We start from the raw sequence: 24237 nt of genomic DNA, 5'->3' as shown, positions 1-24237 counted from the left end.
TCTGCTATGTGCCAATGTATTTTCAATAACTTAGGCAGCAATGAATGCTATACTGAAATAACTCAGTAGATGATATATTTTCCTTGTAGCAAGCGGCTTCACGCAGAAGTGACATGGTTCTTCCTCCTGGAAATTTAGATTTTTTAGTATCACAAAACAGGCAAACGAGCCAGAACCTTTTATGAAGATAATAAATGTTACAGTGGTTTCTAGAACCAACTTCTAGGTCCCAAATGTTCGTTTCGTATACACTTCAGCTTGTTTTCAGCAGGTAAGATTTATTGCACATATGTTTTTATGAATGTTAACTAACAAAAGCTCTTATTCGCTGCAAACACTTTAAGGTTAATAATGTGAAATTTCAACTTACCATCCTGAGTCCCCGATAGACTCTGGCCCACAGGAGTAGCTGAAGGGGATGGTGGACAATCCTTTTCATCACTGTCATCTGGGCAGTCGACTTGGCCGTTGCAGACCAGAGCCCAGCTTGGTAGGCAGGTCGTATCAAGACAAGTGTATTCGCACGGACCTACTGCAAAATAATTTTAGCAGGTTAGTTTTAAAACAAAATGTATATTCCCCTTCCCCTAGAAAAATTAATGTTTACTGACTAATGATACTGATATAAACTAGCCCTTAAACATTGCAGAGACTGTTACATTTGAATGTTTTCTACTTCTGATATTTTCAAATTACTATGAAAAACAACTTTTATTATAATAGTGATCAGTCTGTCCTACTATTTGGATTAAACAGCCTTTCTGAATACATTTATCTCTATGATTACAGCAATTTTGTCCTTTTCTAACTCATGTAATGTACCTAAAAAAGAGTACCTTATCGACTGCTTGTATCCGTCAATTCGATATGTTAATATAATTAATTCTTAAGATAAAATTAATAAAATCATTAAAATAATTTATTTATTAATAAATATAGCTAATATATAATATTTTCGTAATCGATGCGTTTAAACAAACTAACTTAATGGTATGAATGACAGCTCTGTGTATAATAATCTTTCTGATATTTTCTATGCTTAACTAAAGGACTTTGACAGACACTATTCCAATGTTCTTAAGCTGGTAAATAGTAAATTTAATTTTAAAATTTTATAAATTTTGTAATCATCTATTATAATTTTACAATGATCCAACGAGGGGAATTTTTTTTATAATTTTTATAATTGTCCCAAGTCGAGAGGTGATTATGCAAATCACCCAGTTTACTTAAGGACCAATCCATGATTTGCGTGAGATGGTGGAAGAGAGATGCTGGAATCTTTGAATTTTAGAGCCTCTTCTTATGATAACTCTTAGTTAATGTCGAGATTACTAAATATACAGTATATGATTGTTGTTCGTCAAGCAATCTAATTCAAGCAAAATTAATTTTATTTGCCACTTCTGATAGCTTTAAAGTGATCATGATTACTCTTTTTGTAATCTTCTTAAAAGTCATATACAGAAGCATACAGCGACGGATGGTTAATAACTAATAGCTACGGAATTCAATAAATGAATGATCAACCAGTAGTTAGCCAGTAGAAAGTCGGATAAATGTAACTAGATCCCATTCAAGTAAACATGAAATTTAAATCTGTTTCTTCTCGTAGATACAGATTGCCAGGCGTACCCTGACTTTGTTTGCATGATGGAATGTTAACGAAAGAAAATTCCGTACTTATCTTTAACCTCCCCACTAAGGAGGAAGGGATGAAGTGGGGAAAGCAGTCATGCTGTAACGAAGTAACCAACTCTACAGGTCGGCCATAGATATCACGTGTTAACTGCTGAAGCTGACATCTGAAATGTCTTTTGCTGAAAGATCGACAACCGTCGTAGTCAGCTTACAGTTGCATGCAAGATAGGGGAAGGAAGATTCTTACCCACTTACAGTTTTTTTTTTTCCTTCGTTTATTTTTGCTACACGCTGTTGCACGCCAACGCTAGCTATGATAAACTTCGTCCACCTTCTCACACCTCTAAAACTCTTATTTGATCAGGTAGAAATGCCTTGTTCCGTAGGGTTATGACGAAGCACTTTTCCGACCTGAGGATTAACTTAATGTTCCGTAAGGGGATGAAACTTGAGCTCTTCTTTGACTCGTTTCGTACAACGCTCTTAGATTTTTTTTTTTTTTTTATTTCACGGAAGAAGACCATTTTAACTCGGGCAGCTTGTAGGTACAACATAGACGTATCCTGGTGTCGTTTATCCCTGCAGGAAAAGTAATTTTCTCTGCTCACTTGGAAATCTCACAATGATTGGATGGACACAGGGAGTTGGAAGCCATAGGACGTAACATTTGATAGATGAAGTACACTTTAGTGCTCCGAAAATGCGGATTTTCTTTCTACCGTTTCATTCCCCCTTCTTCTCTCCATAAGAGCACATATACACTTATTTCTTTCTCAAATACAGATAGTGATCTCGAGAAAGGGCGGATGTAGATTACGCACTTTTCTATTCACCTTTCAATTCTCCACTCTAAATCCTTCTATCATCAACTCTTGTCAGTTACCAGTAGCGTGTGTGTGTGTGTGTGTGTGTTGCGACGAAATTCTGGCTTTCATCATAAAAATACTTGCTGAATATATCCAATTTTAAAAATATGTTATGTTGGTGATAGTTGGACTACTATCATAGTATATTAAAATACAATCAACAGCTATATGAAAGCTAGTTTGGAAATGTTAGGTAAGGCTTGTTTGAATTCAATTATTTCGTGAAGATGGGTTGGATAAATCTTTTCCTAACATAATAACACTGCTCATTTGAACCAAAAAAAAATTTCTGTGACCAATCTGAACCAATAACACTTTTTTTTTTTCTTCGTAACAACGTGTATAGTACATAGGCATTGTCCACTATACAAAAGTCGCATAAACATGACAATTTTAGCGTTCATGTTCAAGTAATTTATTTGAAAATAAGAATACAAGTACATCGGTTCTTCATTTTCACTGTTAAATAACCTATAAATAATAAACCAGTACTAAACAAAATCGGCCGCGAACTAGCCTACAGAGAGGGCCAAACTGTCAGAATAGGTGGCCCAGTGGATATTATCTCCGTATTTCCAATTTACAGTTGGAATTTCAAATCCCACTGTCGTCCTGGATATTTATCAATGCCTGTAGATAAGAGATAATTTTCATTCCCCAAGATGAGACTACCGCAATGTTTAGTAAAAGGGCTTGAAGCGGCTTATAAAGTATCAAGTTTGATCTATACAGCAAGGTTTCCCCGACTATACAATCCCATAATTGGTACTGGTACTAATATGTTACAGATTTTCAACGTTTTGCATGATCCCTCTCCTTCTCTCTCTCTCTCTCTCTCATCTTAGGGAATGAAAATTCCTGACAAAATGTGGTTAAATGATTAAAAATGGTAGTAATAATTCAGTTTGGCCTGTAGAATTTAATGACCTTTGCCATTTCGATGCATATTAAAATTTGTCAAGGTTATTTCCAAAACAGGTCGACATTTCGTTTCTAACTTTTAATACACCCACAGATATATACATCAATGCATGCACCATTTGCTACTGATTTAAAAACACTCACCATTCGATTGAGTTATATGAATATGTAAACGTACCAAACACATGATGATATTTCTCGAGAAACTCATAGCAATATCGATAATCGAAATTCAATACCGAATAATTTCAAACCGTAATGTAGTTGGATGCCATATAATTATACAAGAATCTTATACGATGTAGTACAATAACTGTAGGATAGAATTTTAGCTTTCAAAACTGGATGACAATGGCTTTTTTTTTTTTTTTTTTTTTTTTTTTTTTTTTTTGCTATATTGGACTGTTTTATAATAAAATAATTTGAAATGGTGATAATTCCTCTCTGGTTGACAGAATTTAATGAAATATGTGCTTGTGTAGGCCTGATCCTGATATGTGCTTATATTAATATAGCACTAGATCGCCAGAAGAAGGACTTTTATGGGTTCTATTGTAGTCACCAACTGCAGAAACTTTTCTAGGCTTTTTTTAATAAAACAGTTTCAGATTTAACCGATCTTTGGCGTAGAGAAGTAAAGTGTTTCTCACGGAAACTTCGATTTTTTAACTACGCAAACCAAGAAAATTGAACACAGAGTTCATACTGTTTTAAATAGTAATAGGCAGTGTTAGAATTTGAATCATGAGGTGGCTACAGTTGCCCGTTGTACTCTCCCCCCCCCCCAGATGCCTATGAAAATCACTGATAGGCTTGGGCCAGCTATAGTGGTAGTTAAGGATGTAGGATGGCGGCCTACCACTTTTCAAAAGTTAGAGCTAAACGGTCCTGCCTGGAAATACAATGCTAATTTCATTGTGGCATTGTAATTTTCAATTAGCATTTGTATTTGTATGTAATCGTGGGTGTTCTACGGTCAGTTCTGCTTAACTGTAGGGTTAAGACCTACAGGCCGAAAAAAAAAAACAGGCCTTGGAAATGCTCCTATAATCAGTAACCGGAATCGAACCAGTTAGTATATCTTCTGAATGTCTAGCATTGTGTCAATTACTATACGATTCCGGATCCAATATTGATTACTTCTTTGTTCAATATTATTTTGTGTTGCATTGCATACTTTATGTTTGGTGTTGGTGTGTTTAATTGTGGTATCGATATTATTAAATATAATATTGTATACTTTATTGTTAATTATTGTAGATTTTTTCCTTGAGTATTCTTGTTTGTGGTAATAATAATAATAATAATAATAATAAACTTTGAAGACATTTGATAATTGCCGTGGAGGTCAAAGTCGAATCTAAATCTTCGTGCGATATTAAAATAAACGGATTTAAAAATTTCCCGAAGAAATATTTATGGCGTTGAATCTTCCGATGATTGAATTTTATCTTGTTGATGTTTACTCTGACTATTCAGAATCTTCGAGGTTAGAAAAAACATCCATCGTATGTTTAGAAAGGGAAAAAAATGACTACAGCGATACTTCTGCTTATTTGTGTTTGGAGTATCAGCTGTGCATATTTTAACATTAGTTTCATCAAGAAAGGTGTTCCTGAGCCCATGAAACCTGAAAAAAGGCATTCGTAACATCGCATACAATCATATCAAAGTTTCAAAAGCCCCTTATCAACAATTACCACACTTCGTCGTTTGCTGATGGTGTTATTTTGTTAATACATGTATAGGGTTTATTGTGGAGCTGTTTCAAAAGTTCGGACTACTTCGGTATACTTCAGTCAGATAGACCCAGATATGGTGATCTCAATTACGCTGAGCCTTTTAAATTTGGTATCATAACAACGGATCACATGATTAGCACAGTAAGCAAATATTAAACTGATAACAGTCGACCTGAATACAGCAAAGAAAGATGAATTATCAGAAGTTACTAAATTTTTTTCCATTTTTGATGAATTATAATGCATCCATATGCAATACTGGATTGACCTTTTATTTGAATTTGGAATTTGAAAAAATTAAACATTTCTAGCGACAAAGTCGTTGTAATGGACTAATTAATAAAACCTCATCTGCAAAGATTACTTCACATTTAAATATGATATGCGTTTTGTGTTACAGACTTAATTACTTCCTTATGTTTTGTTTTCTTGTATTGTTTCACACGTGCATTTCTTAAGTATTTTTATTATCCGTCCACATACTAAGCATGTCCTCTGTAAAAAAAAAAAAAATATTTTAAGCAGACTATCCTGCTTTTTTTTTAATTTCATTTTTGCCTGTTATTACAGAGAGAATCCGTTTAAGTCCCAAACTAACGTATATTGTTATAATGCAGTGCAAAAATAGGAAATAATTTTTAATCCAATGAAAATAAACATTACAAACGCGAATGAGACTGTGATGCCCATTAATAGCTAGTCAATTTCTCGTATTTGGAGCTGATAACGAACTAGTCTGATTGGCTTCAATCAGTCTAGTTCTTTATTTTTATCTTTATTTCTTTTTATCTTAACTTTATTTCTTTTTATCTTATCTTTATTTTATTTTTATATAATACTGCATGTCTATTATTACTGGCTATTAAGAGGAGTGTAATCTCGCCATTTCAATCTCTTAACAATTCAATTTTCTGACCTAGCTATTACCACTCGGCCAACCTAAACCATATTCCTACTCCGCAACATTGTGTGAACATATTAGATATTACTGAATAGTTTCTGCATAGTAAACAAACAAACAACAAAAAAAAAGGTTGCTGCCATATGAGTGAAGAAAGTTTTGTACAGCTATGCATAGTCCGCGCAATCTCAGATTATACTGTCTACATTGGTAATTTAAGGAAGCGCTGCCTCTTTTTTTTTTCCGTTTCCATTTTTGTCGTATACGGACTGAAACTAAACTTTTTGTCAAAATTTAGTGTCACGTATATAAGCGCTCTGTTATATTTCATTACATCTTTTCTAGCTGATTTTAATGGAATAATACAACCCTACACTTAAATATCAAAATGATTCTTATATTAAATCAAATCAGCAAGTACCAATTCTTTTAGAAAGCAATAACTGATGAAGATAAATATCCAACACACGAAACAATGCGGTTAACTTTAACACATGGTTAACGAAGGTCTATGAAAACAGTCGCGTGATCTCTTGTACCAGAAGAAAAATTCGCATCATTGAACTGATTATTCGTGCATCTTATAAATTAAACACGGGTGAATAAATAAACATATTTATTAAACAGTTTTATTTATTTATAAAATAAAGATAGTGAGACAGGAATCCTCTTGTAAACCACACAAAATTTACAGCTCTGTTTCGATATATCTTATATAAATCATGAAATGTTATGATAACTTAAATACAGTTATTCACAATGCTCTGATATGAGTAGATTTCAATTATATCTCTGAACATTATTTTGCATTCATCTGGCCATTGTGCATATGCAAGTTTCCAACTATACCTAGACCACACTTTCGCAGATAGATGGAGCTATATCTACCACTAGAATACATTATTCGTTGTTTAGATTAAGTGTCCCAATCAAGTGGATTAAGAGCTAATTCTTTTCTCTAGCGATTCCCTATAACGTAAGATAACATGCAATCTGTGCTGCTGCATATTACAAGAAATTATGGATCGCATAATAGCAGTTAAGATTGCGAGATGAGTACATTATTTTTATTAATTGTGTACACTCCCAGTATGTCTGTTCTGCAAGAGTTACAACTCGAATTTTCGAGAAACAAAGACTGAATCCCCCCCCCCCATCTCCCCGTAGCGAAAATGAAATAACCAGAGTGCATGTCTTTACCTATTTGTTTCTTTTCCAAACAAATAAATTAATGCTATTCTGTTAGTCGAGTTCTGTGTGTATGCACTGTGCAACTTTCTATGTTGTAAAATGTAGATTTCAAAATAATCAAAATATTTACTACCGTAAAAGTTATTTACATAAAGTTCGAAATTCAGCCTCCCATTGCGATTTGTGTATATTCCCATGTGATGCAGTTAAAAACCCATGAAATGTTATGATGACCTAAATAAAATTCAATACAAAGCTATCTTTCATTCATTTACCGGAAAACGCGCTTTACTTACAGTTTCACAAAGAGCATGCTTTTATTATCGCCTCTTTAATCTTTATCGAATACAATGGTTTAAATACGCGACAGTGTTAGAGCCTAGCAGCACCAATGTCTCACACTAAACAGCAAACACGCGCAAAGAGACGCCTACCTGTAGAGTGGTCCACGCTACAGGAGCTAGATGTGACACCATTGCTTCCATGCACACACAGAAACCATGAAAAACATCCGAGTTCCGGTACGAAAGGGGGGGGTGGATGGATGAAGCCACTACCTACCTCACCCGTTCCACAGCATCGTTGAGTATCGCGAGGTGAAAATGAGTCACCGGGGGTCAACTATAGTAGAAACGCTCACCTTTCTCCGTTCGACACACACACATACATATAAACAAACAAACAAGGAGAGGAAGAAAGACAGAAAGAGAGGAGGGGGGAAGAGAGAAAGAGAAAGAGAGAGAGAGAGAGAGATAGAAATAGAGAAAGAGAAAACTTAGGTCAACGCGCTACATGTCTTGGCTGGCTCGCTTAGCAACAGCCAAAGCAGTCTCGGGCTCTACCATTGGCTGTTGCTGAAGGTTAGGGAGTTAGTTAAGCGCTTGTACCACCAGGAGTTAGTTACGTCTCCTGATATATGCATGCAGAGCCATATTTTGTTTCTTCTCAAAGATATGCGCGGAGTCTATTCAGCCTTATCCCCTTCGCTTTGCAAATGGATCGGCTCTATATATAAAGTATATATATACACACACACACACATAAAAAGAGGACATATCTCTGGGTTGTTTACTTAGTTTCCTGGTAAACAATCTTCTAGATAGTACTGGCAGCTAGGACTAGTTGTTTCAGATAGCTCAGTGCATGAAGTTCTCGTTGCAGATAGAACCTAAAATTCTGTGTCAAAGGAAATATAAATTTTGAAATAACGGAAAAGCTGAAATGAAGTGTTAGCAATCTAAGGGCATACCAACTGACACAGCAAATACGTCCTCCCCCGCCCCCCTGATTGTCAAAAGATTTCTGTGCGTGTGAACTTTGTCTCTTGACGACAGCAATAGTTCTTTGCATATAATATATAATGAATTAATGTTTTAATATTATATATCCGTCATTCATAAATGTTTTTGTTTTCTTTGGTTCATATCCTGCATTGGGAAAATGCTGGTTTAGATTACCTGGTTCAACGAAACTGTAAATCAAATACTTTGGGGTTGAAATTAAACATGGCGTGATGGGTTCATATTTTGATACTCTATCAAAATTACACACAGGTGTGATTGATACCAAAGTGTTTAATCATTTTACCATTTTCTGTTCCCATGGCTTAATGGTAAAATTAAAATCATTCATTACCAAGCCCCTACATCTCATTCATCCCCGGATTCTCCACTCTTCAGGAAAAAAGACGACTTTTTCTCCATAAGTTTTCCTCAAATAGAATTTGAGTTTATCCTTTCAGCTTGAAATTTTCCTTCAAGTATTTGACACAGTTATTGTGTAAAACGGGGGAGTAGTTCACAACTGTGTAGAAGGTCTTTGACTGTTTACTGTTGGGTAAGTCATCTTCAATAAAAATGTGTCTTTTTGGAAGAGTGTTTGGGATGTCCGTCACGGTACTCATAAAGGTTCCACTCACATACTGCCAGTCTTCACCACTCAACCTCTGCCCCTTAAGGCACCATCACGTGCACAGGTTGGGGGAATCTCTCTCTCTCTCTCACTACGTTTTGTGTCATCTCTACGGAAGCGAAGGTCCTTCAGAGACCACAATGGAGGCTTTCAAAGCGTTGCCCTAACAAACCAAACTCGGCTCTGCAGATTAGAGTGCCTTCTGACACTTCACCGAATATAAACCACGTGCGCTAACAAAAGCCCCCGCCAACTTCTACGAGGAGATTACAGCTAATAATCTGCAAGCACAAGAATAAGAAAGTTGAGAGGAAATTGTGAAGCGAATTTAAACCCCGCTGTCAGCGAACAAAGTTTGTTTCAAGTAGTAGAGGATTCGCTCTTTACCACTGCATAAAGACAAACAGATATCTCTTCTTTATATATATATATATATATATATATATGAAAGTTTCGATACGAAATTTTCAAATTTACGAAAATTACAGTTTAATTATATTATCTTAAAAAGAGTAAATTAATTAGGAAGATAAACTGGGTATATCACGTATGTTTTTATTTTATTTTATTTTTATTATTCATTTATTTTTATTTTTTGCAAACCTGTAATGTGCCATATGTCTCGGTCACAGGGGGCGCTAATCTTCCCAGTGCTATCTTTCAGTAGGATTTGACATTCAAATTATGATTTTAGTAATGATCCGATTCGCGTGTTCTCATGCCAGAATCTGCCAAGATGATCTTGAAGGTTCCTTAGGGATTCGAACCCAAGTATTTATTTTCTTCTGACTGCGTTACATGGGTGTTTCAATAAGATCTGAGAAGAAGGCTTTTAATCCAAGTTGTTTGTAGTAAACAGTTTGTCGAAATGAAGTGAGTTAACGTAACGAAAACGTAGAGATGGGAGTTAATTTCACAGTTAAAGAAAAATGGAGCTGGCGGAACCAGAGATAACTTGAAAGAGATTGACTGCAAGATCGTCTTATATATGGAATTTTCTTTTTTCACGGCCTATATATGTTCCTAGTCAGTTTTTCCAGGTAGAAGGAATTTTTTTGATATCATGTCTTAGCAACTTTTAAAAGCTCAGAATGTTGTTCCAGGGGGAAATGCAGATGGAAGGTGAATGAATCAGCACTTTAGAGATCACTAAGTAGAATTCGCGATAGAATTTGGGCCGGTTTGGGCTGTACTATGCTTTGAAAAAAAACGGAAAAGTGCAAAACTGTTTGCTGATTGAAGGAACACATGGTGCATTTGGTTTATTTTCCAGTCCATTAAAGGATGGAGATATAAATATAGACTGCCATGTAGATGATTTGGTAGTAATTTGCTAGACTGTGAGAACTTATACTTATGAATGTTACCATTTAGTAACTTGATCTGGGGAGACAGAAAGCGAGTATGCGCCTTGCAAAAATTTATTTTTTGACGAAAAAATGTTTTGCATGGGCTTTCTGTAAAATATGCATCTCTCTCTCTCTCTCTCTCTCTCGATACTTTTGCTCATAATTTGTTTGTATTCGAGATGGGCTCAAATGGCTTGAAACAAAGCCTCGTGTTTCTGGGAAACTGGTTAAAGTTATGCAACTGTTATTTAAATCGATTCGGGAAAGTTTTGAGTCGGAATGTAAATGCAGTCTAAAGAATTTTTATGAATGAAATATGAAGGTATTTGGCTGCGAATTGTAGAATTACCCTTCTATGTAGTAAGAGCTCAGAAAATTAATTACTTCACGATATTTTAACAAGTTGTTCAATGTCCAGTATATGATAGATGGAAGCCAGTGTACTACTAAAATTTATCTCATTGTGGATTGATATTACCTTAAAATATACAACTTTATAGCTTTAATATAAAAGATGATCACAAAAAGAACTAATTATATCAGAGATAATATAATCCGGTTAAAAATTTTAATCTCAAACATGAAGAATAATTGAGAATCTCAAACACTGAGAATAATCTTCGTGATAAAATATACCTATGATACCATTTGGCTGTTCTCTTTTAGTGCAAGGAAGGAGGGCGTGATTAAAAGATGAAGGGCTACCTTCAAATAAACAAAAAGTCTTCTGTTGTTGTTTGTATAAGAGAATGAACTTAAGAAGCATTGAGTATGAACAGTTGGTGAATTATCTACTTCATCGTTATGTTGTGGACCCTTACATCGAATAACAGAGTGCAAACGCTAAGGAAGTTGTTAACATATGCTATATAAGAATCAATTTCTTTTTCTGTGAATCCTACGCACTATGTGGATTCAAGAAGATACTAATTATTATTTTTAAAGAGGGACGGGTCGTTTCATACCGAGGGATGAAATTCATTTCCCACCTGAAGACAATCACAAACATTCATGCTCGCGACGAGATTCGAATCCATAGCCTGTTAGTTGGTAAGTCAACGGTCTATGGATTAGAGCCACTCAACCGAACAGCCCGGCAATTGTTCCCTCCAAGCTAGAATATTGTATTATAGTCTAAGAATTCTGTGGGGGAACATTTTCTTGACTTTCCGGTCAAGAAAATGTTTAACCTGTCTCGGGAAATGGTAGACACTTTTCTTCTGTGAAGTGCGGTTTTTCCTTCCTCGAAGCAAACAAACTGAAGGTGGGCAAAGGTGGACACAAGCGTCGCGCATAATAAACTGGCCTCATGGCCTAGCTGTCTCAGCTTGAATCTAGTTACAGTAACTCACTGCGGAGAATACAATACTCTTTTTTAAATTATCGGTTAACTGAGGCCGAAGTTTCTTTTGTATTATTTGTTCATTTGCATTCTCAAATGCTGAAGTTCCTCTTTTTCAAGTGAGAATCTACATTAAATGGGTACAGTAAGCATGCATACACGAAGCTGAATCAAAGTTGGAATCATTATCAACTTGATCGGCTGTTAAAATATAAACTTAGGTTATTCTCGAGATCAAGATAAGTAAGCGAGGAAGTATTATTAGATCTGGTACTGTAGATGTATTATATCTATCAACAGTGTTCTCCCAGGCGCGTTTGTCTATATTCTAAGATTAAAAACTGAGTTTCTAGGAGGAATAACTTTCTCTCTCAGTCGCAGAACGGCTAACTTCTCCATGGCAAAAAAATGTCGTGAAAACATTCCACGCGTTCTTTCAGAGGATTTTATAATCTAGGTCTTTTCAATCAAGAATTATAAATGCGACAGGTTGTCGTTAATGACAACACCGGAGAAAGAATCATACCAAAGCAAAAGCAAGTTACTAGGAGTTCATTAAAGTTTTTGCCATGTTATGTGTGCTCCTACCGTTTTTTAACACGTTCATTGCCAATCACGCGATATCGCGCGATGCGAGTTCTCACCAAACGGCCGATCATGCGTTATCGCATTGACGTCGCTAACTAAATAAAAAAATAAAAAAATTTGGCCACCACACGAAATTCCAATTTTCAGCTTGGCAATGAACGATATCGCGCGATCACGCGATGCGAGTTCTCACCAAACGACCGGTCACGCGTTATCGCGTGGACGTCGCTAACTAAATAAAAAAATATAAAAAAATTTGGCCACCACACGAAATTCCAATTTTCAGCTTGGCAATGAAAGTGTTAAGCTAGTTAATATTTTATAACAATTCCAAAGCTAAAATGCGAGTTGACTTTTTGTGTTTTATTGCTATAAATCAGTTAGAGATTGGAAACCACAGAAATTTATTAATATTGGATTTAGGTATCTGTAGGTGGTAATGTTGAAGTTCTGTTCATATGAAAGGAGATTGGTCAAAAGGAAGTAAGCTGATGAAAGAGAGAAAACATTAATTCGGCTCACTTGATAACAATATATGACGGCTGTTCATGTTTAGATCAATCCACCTGTTTATATATTTCTTAATGCAAAGCTGAAAAGGAATTCCAGATACAACTACAAATGACATTCCCATGAAATCGATCGTCAACAAAATATACCGCAAAAATTGAGAGTTTCGTTGCTTCGTTTGGAGTACGATGGAACAATGAGATCATTGGTTATTATTGATAAAACTGTCCTCTTCTTAACTGGCCAAGAATTTTAACGACGTCTTAAAGATGGGAAGAAACGTACAGAGAAGCTGATTTGAGATTTATATAACATTTACAGAAAAAATGGACTTATAATTAAAGAAAAAAAAAAGCTTGTTACATATGGAAGGAACTATACATGTGGCATTATGATGGCAAGAAATGACAGAGGATAAAGTTATTTCAAGAAGAGGAATCTGTCCATATATTCGTTCATTTTCAATGCGAATACAATATAATACAAATATATTGCGCGAAATTAGCAACCGGCAGTGAAAGTTTTTGTTTTCTTTTAAAGTGTCCATTCATCCAAAGATTATCAAAGGATATACATAGACATGGCGTTGGTGAATGTTTGCACAACACCATTATAAAATTTTGGCGTAGTGCGGTGCAAAGTTTTCGAAAACAAATATGAAAAACTGTCAACAACAAAATTCAGGAACCAAATTTTGAAACAATGGAAGAAGATCATTGTAGATAAAAGTTAAAGCTTATGCAAGATCATCTGAGATACTCTGGCATTTCGGGAATTTTAAACTGTGAATAAAGAGCAAGCCACCATAACGAACAGTGATTGGTGGACTGCTTTTCCATTTGCAAAAGCAGAACCCAAGACGGGAGCTTAATTAGAAGACTGTCACACAAAACTGGTTAAAATATCTCGAAATGCTAAGAACACAAGTATGGGATTTTATCCTAAGTTTCCGTAGAGTTTATCATTAGGCTCATCGACCCAAGTAAGGATTTCCATTTGACCAACAATAATAAGAACCACCTTGGGGCGATCGTTAATTAGGCAGCAGAATTCACATTAATACAATAATTATCAATTAAGTAATACAATAACTGCCAGCCTGGTTGGTGGTCACAGTATCCACTCTCCAAACAACAGGTTGCGGGTCTGAATCTCGTGGGCATAGATGACTGCGAATGTTAGGTGGTAGATGAAGTTCAATGCTCGATATGAGACCTTTCGCTTATTGGAGGCCTGAAATGGCGCTTAAGAAAGTTCTGTTGGGCATCTAGAGCATGGTTTCATGACTATGTAAACAATACAAAAAATAAAATAAAATAAAATGAATATATATAGCCTGCGAACAAACTAAAGGTTTACAAAGAAAAACTTTCGTGGGGTAAAAGCTACAGTAAAAAAAATCGATTAGTGGATGAATTAATCAGCCTGGATGTCTGAATAGATTTGTGTCTCCGCTATGCTGCTAACACATTGTGAGTTTAAATCCCATTATGACATGAATGTTTACGAGTATATAAGTCTCCAAGCATGAAGTGCCACGAAAAAAAGTGTTTGGTCTGTAATTCGGGTTACTGTTTATTTTTAATTTATTTAAAAATCATGTACCGTACTGATATATACTAGAGGTTTTCAATGGTCGGGATTATCATACAAAAAATTTATAATGACTATATCCTTTCTTCTTGCATCTACTTTTCCAAACAGCTTAGTCTAAGCCATAAGGAAACTGGATGCAAACAAGATCGGAAAAAAAAAATCCGTAATACAGACATATATGATTATAATATCTATTGTATTTATATTCAATACAAAACATACACAGCGAATATTGCAAAAATCAAATACAAATATTACATTTTTAGCATCTTACATACACATTTGACATGGACTTGAAACATTTTAAATTCGTTTTCATTATTTCACTACCCCCTCAACAAAACTAACGGCTCCCAAGGGGAGGTCGCGGCCCACAATTTGGGAAGCGCTGGAGCAATATGAGGGATCCTGCTCTTCGGAACCAACATTGCCGTTTTTCAAACCATTTCAGTACTCCAATAAGTACAGTGCTGGTTTTAGAGCGTTTCAGCAGTAATTACTAAATACATATTTTTCTCTAGCAGAAATTTTTCTTAAAGTAAGAAGACATAAAAAAAATCTGTTATTCGCACAGAACGTTTTAATAATACTTTGAATAAAATGCCCTATTAAACTGCATTTTATATGAAAAGATTTTATGTTTAATAAGAAAAAGCTGGCAGAAGCAAACACCGAATTAGATTTTATTTAAAATTCACTGATTGTAGTTCTTCAAATTTCAGTTTCAAAACTTTTTAATATCTAGCAGTAATCAGTTATTGTATTTGTGTTCCAACTGCTTTGAAATGTTTTTCCATGTCTTGAGTACTCTAATAGAACTTCTCATATGTACTTCTTTCCTTACGCTCCCAAGGTTATCCATAAAATATGTCAAATGTGAATGGAAAATTAATCTTTGAGCTCACATTAGTTAAAACTTGTTTAACATGTTTTCAACTTTTCTTTATACTAGGAATGTTTATTGTTTATCAAGAAATGTTATGTCAGCTGGGCTCTTCTTGTCTCCTTTTTCCCCTCTTCGTAATCATATGCCATCTCTTGTTTCCAGGGCTGACAAGATGGCATGATTCAGAGGAGAGGGAAAAGGAGATCAAAAGAGCCTAGTTGGCATATTTCAACAAGTTTCCCTTCTTTTGGTCTCAGAGGTGCTGATCTAATTGCAGCACGATTAAAGTATCCTAATTTACACTACATAGGAATAGCAATTATTACTTTTGCTCTTTCGGAAAGGCATGCGAATGTCAAAAGGCGTGGTTTTCACTGTCGCCATAAAATAATGTTTTGACATAAGTCCGACAAAGATTGTGAAGGCCTCCAGAGGTGTTTCACGAGGAGATTATAATTTCAAAACATGGCAGTCATCATCATCATCATCATATTCAAATCCTGATTTCATGAGAATGATGATACTATTACTAGCTTCCTATGAACAATTTTCGTCCAGATTAATCTGCTAATTATTTAATATTCTCAAGCCTAACATTTCAAACTTCTAAGCCAATACTAGTTGCAACTTCATTAGCCCAATCAATTCATATTGATCTTGTTCTTCCTCTGGGTCTTTTCCTGTCACTCCGGCATACCGGATTCGAGCCATGGCCTCTCTGACCAAAGGGCATTGTCGACACTGACTGAACTATGGAGGCTTAGCAGTGCGTTCTGAAAATATTTTTTCTTGGGATCTAATATTTCCTCTCCCATTCTGTTTAAATGACCATACCACCTTAGATCAGCTCTGCCCACACACGTTCTTGAGCTTTCATATTCGTAGTCGTTAGTCTTTCATCAACTGTTTTATTTCGAATTCAACTAGTAGATGAATTGGTTCAAATTGATTTCATTAAAACAACTTGTTTTGGCCAATTTCTCTATTGTGTCATATACTTTATTCCAAAGGATCGTCTTCAACACTAGTTTCGCTGATTCTGTTAAACATTTCCATATTTAATTTACAATCTTCACCACAATGGCGCCGAAATAGTTGAAATGATTTACCTGTTCTATAAGAAGATTTCCATTAAGAATACACTTCATGTTTTTTAAGGTAATTTTGAATTTTTTATTGTTGATTTATTTAGAAGTATAACATTGTCTGTCAGTTTAGCTGCTTCTTCCTTCATAACATGGTCCATACAAAGTTGAATAATAGGGGAATAGAATGCACCCTTACTGTTCTATAAGTATAATATATAGAACAGTATATAAGGTATATACTGTTCCATATAATGTTCCAATTGCACCATATATTTGCAGAGTTTTGAACTGGTGTATTATGTGTGCTGATTACGTATGTTATCCGGTTTGTGTGTCTAGCTGAGTGAAAAATCCAATTTTTCAGGCGGAATCCCTGTTGCCTCCATATGACACCGGTTACAAAGATAAAGATGAAAAAAAAAAATTAGAAAAGTTCTTGCAGTGCCACACTGGATTCGAGCCATTTTGATGACTGAGCTATGGAGCCTTAGCAGTGAATTCTGAAGATTTTTTTTTCTTGAGACATTATCATATGCCTATCTCAGACTACAAACCTTTTTATATGCCAACCTCATTGGCCAAGCAGTTATCGTCTTTGCTCCTTTCTAATCGCTACGCCGTGAATTCTAATCCTATCTAGGACATGGATGTTTGTGAGTGGCTTTTAGATGATAAATGAATTTCATAGTCCGGAAAGACTACCACCTGCTAATTGGAGTTCTGAAGTCGCTTGAAAAAGTTCCATATTTAATCTACAATAGGGTTTCGGGAGTATTTAACTCAGCCCACCAACGGTTCTAATGTACGATAGATCTACAACCTTTCGTGGGAGACATTTACATAAACGCATTTCCATGATTTCTTAACGACCACTTATCTTAAAGTAAAAAAAATTAGGTCATGAAAAGCACTATCTGAATCTCGTTTTTCCCGCCAAATTTCTCCTCTCACAATTTATCTTAGTTAATTCTCAAGTATGGTTGCATAAAACTTACCTGGAGGACTCAACAAAGAAATTCTTCTGGAATTTGGAACTGTCACATTGTTTTATTTCCGTTTTTATAATACAATGACAGCTTTATTCCAATCAGCTAGAATTCGACCTTCTGATAATGGTTTCTGAATTATGCAGTAACTACCACTGTAAAACGTTTATACTGCCATAGTTAAGCATTTCTGTTTTCTAATATCTGTACTCCAAGTGCATATCAATATTTCTGACAGCTTTTTTCTACCTTCAGTGAAATGGATTCATTGGCTGCATTCTTTCAGAATATTTCTACCACTGTTCTGTCACTGCTTATTTCATTAATCATTTTTCAAATTAATTACTCCGAATGAACAGAATATCTTTATCTTCAGTTTTTATATTACCTTTATTATTACTCATTCCTTTACTCTTTTCTCTATTTCTAAGTTTTTTCAATAGCTGAAATTGAGGAAATGGTTTTCCATTTAGCGACGTTCTTTCTTACACTTTTCTTTGTATTCTGTAACAGCAAATGCTCGATTATTTGTCAGAACCTCGTTCTAAGAAGAAATTATTCACAAATGATTTCTTCTAAGAAGAAATGATTTTGGGAAAGGAAAAGTTATTTTCCAAGTCCTATAATACCTTCTTGAGTGCACCATGAAATTCTTCATATATATTTTCTTTTTAGATATCTTAAAAGTATTGGTTTTTATTTTCAAACTCTTTCACTTTTCTGTAACCATATCAGTATGTGCGTCTACAGTTTAATTCTAAAAGATTCTTTTTATAACTTTTGTATACATTTCCTCCAATATTTTCTATGTATTTGGGATTCATTTCCTATTTGTTGCCTAGGTATCCTGCATGAATCAGCTTTGTCTTTTTTTCTCCCTTGTTTATATCAGCTACATTCTCCCTACTAGATAATTTTGGGGATCAAATGCATAAATACGTCTTATGGTTCATTTTCACATTTTGAAATTTGTCCTCATCTCCTTGAAATTGTCTGCTATTCAAGAAATTTTATATTTGTGTTTAATCCCGAAGAGCACAGCTACTTTCTCTTTTCCCCAGAATCACTGTCGTCTTAATATAATCTATAGCTTATATTTAGAAGCATCTCACCTGTTTTATTTTTCGTCATAGTATTTATATAATTTTTAAACATGGTATTTCTGTAGTTTTCATTGAAAAGAAGTGAAACTAGCTGACATATAAGACCAAAGGTTAAACACTTGTGCTAAGTATCTCACCTCTTTTTTTTTTTTTCTGCTGAAAAGAATTTTACATGTTTCTTTCTTTGTCTTATTAACTTGAAAAAACAGGTGATATCTCACCTGAGTTTCGCATTGTTCTAAGTGATACTAATTATGTCGATAGTGCGTCTGCACTTTCTTTATTAATATCACATTTGTTTCCGTTGAAAACATTGCATGTAAAGATAGCAGAGACTATTACATCAACGAAATAAATAGAGCTTTTCAAGTTGCATTCAATGCTAACGTTTGTTTAAAATTTTTGGACTTATCTGATCAAATGTCAAAATATATTATACGACAATCTCATTAATAATCACTAACTCTTTTATATTTTATTTGAGTTTTATCTGTTATTCCAGTCAGAGGTGTTACACTTCATACTAATTGGGAGGTATATGCACTACAGGCGCTGCTTTACGCTCAACACTTATAACATGAAACTATATTTAGAAAAGACATCTTCGCTTTACTCTTGCAATTATATAATCAGACATTCCTATTCGAATATTTTTTGATGAAGCCAGTAGTAAAATGAGGAAAACACCGTGTATATACAAATACAACAGAGCTCTTTAGCACGTGACTTGAACCTTCAGTTACATCAATTCAGATTAAGAAAGCGGAATGGACAAAGTGAGGATTGAAAACGATCGTCTTAGTTGAGAAGTGAATTCCTAGCTTATGCCGTAAGGAAGAAAGCCATGTAGCAAACAGTAATCGACAATCAATCTTATCCACGTCGACACATGGCCACCTAATTAGCACACGAATAAGCTATGATGTATGGAATACAGGTGATGTTTGATATGGTAAAGCGACTAAGGGAAGCTATGATTAATTGCTTTGAAATCAATTACAGTGGCTACTAATTACCCCCTGTGTAGGGCAAAACACGCTCCATATTACTACGTACACAGACCTAATGTCCATCACATGAAGAAATTCCGTCTGAGCTTCGAAAGGAATTGTAGAGAGATAGAGAGAAATTCTTCTGAGCTTTAGCAAATGTCATCATAATAGAAGACAAGTGTCTCTCTCTGGCGGATACTATGCTAACTACAATCATAATAATCATCGCGAAGACGAAAGTCCTGATGGAGAAAACGAGCTATTCACTTAGCCTTGACTAACCAACCTCTTCGTTCGTAGATTTTGCTGATGTTCACTCCTCCCACGCGACTGTCAACCTTGGTGTTAATACGTACTTTTACCTGGAGCGTGTGCCAGTACAGCTGGTAATCTAACCTCGTGAAAATATTAGGTCAGCCACCCCTTCTGCGTCGACTCAAAGGTTGAACGTTATTTTGGATGGTTCGGAGGGGGTGATTTGGAGTTTCCGTTCTCAACACGGACCTCGACTTTGGCCTTCTACTCAACTGGTTCCAAGAATCAAGTTACTCTCCTCCCCAAGCTGTAAGCAGAGAAACAGGTCAAATCCGAATAGCTAGTATATTCAAGGTCTCAACGCATTTTGCTCGAAACACGTGCGGACAATTTTAGGATTTTCGAAAGACATTAAAAGAGAAGGAAGAAGGATACGAGAGAAACGTCACACACACATTATGTTAGACCAGTAGGTATTTTTAACAGATTTTAGTAGGTATTTGTGTTGTGTGTGTGTGGAGAACGTTTGGCATTAAGGGATCAGTTAATAGAAATTAGTTTATGATTTTTCGCTATACAGCATTGAAAGAGCAATTAAATAACATAGTTCATGAAAAATTCATCATTCAATCATTTCATTTACTGATTAAAGCAAGAGAGTAAAATTTAAATTCGAACTAATTAGATATACATTAGTAAATGAATCAATTATTAAGAACTGATTTTTCTATAAATAAATAATTATTCGTCAATTTCTGTGCATAATAAATGTTTCATGCAAACAGATAATGGTATTTTAGATGTGGTTTCATATGTATAAATTTATTTTTCGGGTAAAAGATGTACGTTCAAAACATGAAAATAGAAAGATTATCAAAACAAGCCTTAAAGTACAAGCCATTAGGAAAAAGAAAACCAGGACGTCCTCTTAAAAGATTCAATGATGACTTCTAAGGCCGAAACAGGTCACTCTAGGTCTAAATCCTTGATAGGCATGATGATGATGATGAAAAGATGTACCACATGGATATACTTTTATAGTGAGATTAATTTCCAAGCACAGAGTTGACTAATTCATGAGTCAACTCTGTGCTTGGCTAATTTTTTGATTTATTGACTCATGACTAATTCATGAGTCAATAAATAATAGAATTCCAACTACACCTTTACGGCAAAAGAGACATGAGTTTATAATTTTTCTAGTCCATTAAATGGAACTTATTCAACTATTAATAAGATCCATTTTCGACGCATTTGGTAAAGTAGTTTATTTACCGAGAGTTCCAAATCTAACTTACTCTTTAAGATAATCTTAAAACTATTTTTGTCAGTTCCATAAAAGTCATATATATATTTTACATAATTGGAAACTACAGATGGAAACTAAGGTGACCATATATTGAGAGATATGCTGTCCACTCCTGGCCAATGGCCAGAACTTCATTTTACCAGGCAAGTATAGTGAACTTGTCATCAGATATTGTGAATAGCCATAAAGTTGAAAGAATAACTAACTAAATAAATAAACAGTCACGGATGAACACTGACAGTGACATCAGGGTGTGGTTGAATATCGGATAGCACTTTATCTCTATAAAATAACAAAGACTGAGAGTGTAATATACAACATTGGCGCACTATTTATGTAGAACAGAATTACGGAAGGAACAGCTTTGTGAAAGTGATCTAGGAGATGGATACTATGACGTGAATTTTCTAGCAGTGATGCTAGTGATTTCTTCTATACTTATGTCCCTAGAAACAATGGAAAAACGATTTAATGGACATTCTATTAGAACAGGAGAATAGGAGTAAGTCCAAAAAAACTGTGTCATAATATAAGGACATACACAACTCGTTTGTTGAAAAGATTACCAGAAAAATAGAAAAAATAATTGACCAAGCCAGATATTGCCAATAATGAGTCTTCGTAGCTCAGTCGGTTTCGACGATGCTTTTTCAGGCAAACCAGCAAGAAACACACACAATCGACATACAAAGTACACTTATAAGCATATGCTAACCATCTAATCCTGGAATCATGTTTACGAAATCAAGGATACCTTGGACAGTTATGGGTGCTTACGCGCCCGTTAAGAACTGTATTAGAAGATATTGCCAATAGTCCGAATTGGAAAGTAAAGTTGAGATTTCAACTTTACGATCCAATTAGGACATACGATAAAAGATGATAATACCTAAGAAATAAAAGTGGTGCGTCCATTTCGATTACAAGATCGGTTTACTGAATTCGTGAAAGGAATAAAATGTACATTACCAAAATGTCATGCGAACAAAACAGTAGAAAACACAGAAACAGCAAAAAGAAATAAATCAAGAGTAGGATCCGATTGAAGCTTGATCACAATTCTCTACCTGAAGCATTAAAGTAAGATGAAAAGAGAATGCAGAAATGGTAATCTATTCAGCTTCTTAGTTTAAATAGATTTCGAAGAGAAGGAATAACCGATGACAATTCTGATGAACAGCCGCAATGGAAATATTTATAGAAAATGAAAGAAGCAGAAATTGAACGTCTGTGTGAAAGAGAGTGGAGTGAATTGGTGAAGGACGATTATTAATCAAACCAATTCACTTCTATAGCGAGTCATTTAATTTTAGGGAACTCTTGAGGGTACTGCCCAAAGTAAGAATAGTATTCAATACTTGGTTTGTTGTTATTATTTTTATTTAGAATTATAACCGAAGCAACTAAGGCTACGACACAATTATAATACATCTGTTGTGTACCCTACTGAACGGTTTGCCTGTTTAGCGGGATGAAAATCCCAAATTTCCAGGAGGAAAATCACTTTCATCTCCTTAAGACTAGCTAACTCACATTCAGTTCAAAGGTGCTACAAAGGTTCTTCGCGTCCTGGATGGAATTCGAACTCAGATCTCACAAATCCTCCCAGCTATCGAATACTACTCTCGCATTTGGAGTAAGGCTCCTAAGACCTCCCTCCAAATGCTTGACTCAATACAGAGGAGAGCAATTAGACTAATTAATGACCCATTTCTTACCAACTCACTCCTCCCGCTTTCGGACAGACATTTGGTTTCTGTAATATGCGTATTCTATAAATATTTCCATGGCAAATGTTCATCTGAAAAGAGCACCAATAATCTCCCACAATACTAAGCCCGTTGGAACACATGCAGCTGCTGCTCAATATCCCTTCACAGAACACCTTGAAACCCATAGAACAAGTTTCTTTTCCTCCTCCTTCTTTATCCCTGCTACTGCCGTATTGTGGAATAGTCTTCCCTGATGTATTTCCCAAGGAATACAATATACAAGCTTTTAAATCAAATATAAACAGGTTTCTCCTTTGCCAACCCACTACCCATATACGGTACTAATGTGCTATATGTTGATCAACCAACCTCTCTTGCATAGGCTCAACATAAAAAAAAAAAAAAAATCTTTCCAACCAAAGGACATCGTCCATACCGACTGAAATATGAAGGCTCTTCATGGAAGTAGTAAGAGAAACCCAGTTTACTGGATACAGAGGATGTGTTAATCGTAATTTTAAGCCAAGAACCATTAAGGTTAGAATTCTCGCATATATAACCTTTTTTATCCAAATATTTGGGTACTCTCAAAAGTTAGACCAGGAAAAAAAGACTCTTTTATGTGCGAAACTTTCCCATGAAATGCCGGTAAACCTATAGCAGATTTTCGTGCCATGAGCAGACTGATTTAAGTAGCATGAAAATCCAGCTCTAGAAAATCAAACATGGTTTGATTTTCTAGAGCAGGATTTCAAGTTTTCAGGGGTCTAAAGTTTTCAAGCCACTTTAGGCTCCTGGTAAACAAGGTGATGTTCTGACAGTGGGTGACGAAGACTCTCAGTAGCTCAGTCGATATCATTAATGCCCGTTGGTTGGAAAGACATGGATTCGAATCCAAACTAGCTAGATCGATACCAACAGTGAGATTAGAACCTTCACATTGTTTTAGGAGAGCAGTTGCGCTATCGACAAACCAAGCTGAAGTTTTTGAAGAGAAATAAGACAGGATTGAGTTTTACTAGCATTAAGATTAGCAAAGTTAACAGTTCCCCCCCCCATCCAGAATGGTTAGGAAGTCAGAATTTAGGGTTGTAGAAGTAGATATTCTGAAAATTTTGTTGATATGTGTAGTTCAAAGGTTTGTAAAGCGAAAAAATAAAAGTTTAGTCGGTCGTTATCAGCAAAAGTGTTTTGGATTAAATTAGAAGTCAACTTGAGAAGGTCAATGATATATTGAAAGAAAAGAGTAGGTTATGTATTCCTATAGCAATGATATAGGAAACAATGTGATGTGGAAAATATGGAATTGTTTGCTAATGATGCAAAACTGGGAAGAACAATAGCAAAC

General features: G+C 35.2%; 1 protein-coding gene across 2 annotated transcripts in view; it reads right to left on the bottom strand.

The window, feature by feature from the left end:
- LOC150096861 (low-density lipoprotein receptor class A domain-containing protein 4-like) overlaps window positions 1–24237 on the bottom strand; it is a 213887-nt gene that overhangs the window by 172847 nt on the left and 16803 nt on the right. The window contains exon 2 of one of the 2 annotated variants that reach the window (XM_090408382.1): window positions 371–532. In XM_090408382.1, coding sequence (XP_090264508.1) covers window positions 371–532 — 162 coding nt within the window. The remainder of the gene's footprint in view (window positions 1–370; window positions 533–24237) is intronic. The other variant, XM_090408383.1, reaches the window with a different exon arrangement.

Source organism: Typopeltis vanoorti, chromosome 18, assembly GCF_054136105.1.
Source record: "Typopeltis vanoorti isolate ZY-2024b chromosome 18, IOZ_Tvanoo_1.0, whole genome shotgun sequence".
Lineage (NCBI taxonomy): Eukaryota > Metazoa > Arthropoda > Arachnida > Uropygi > Thelyphonidae > Typopeltis > Typopeltis vanoorti.
The sequence above is the reverse complement of the archived record's forward strand: the minus strand, read 5'-3'. Positions and strand labels throughout refer to the sequence as shown.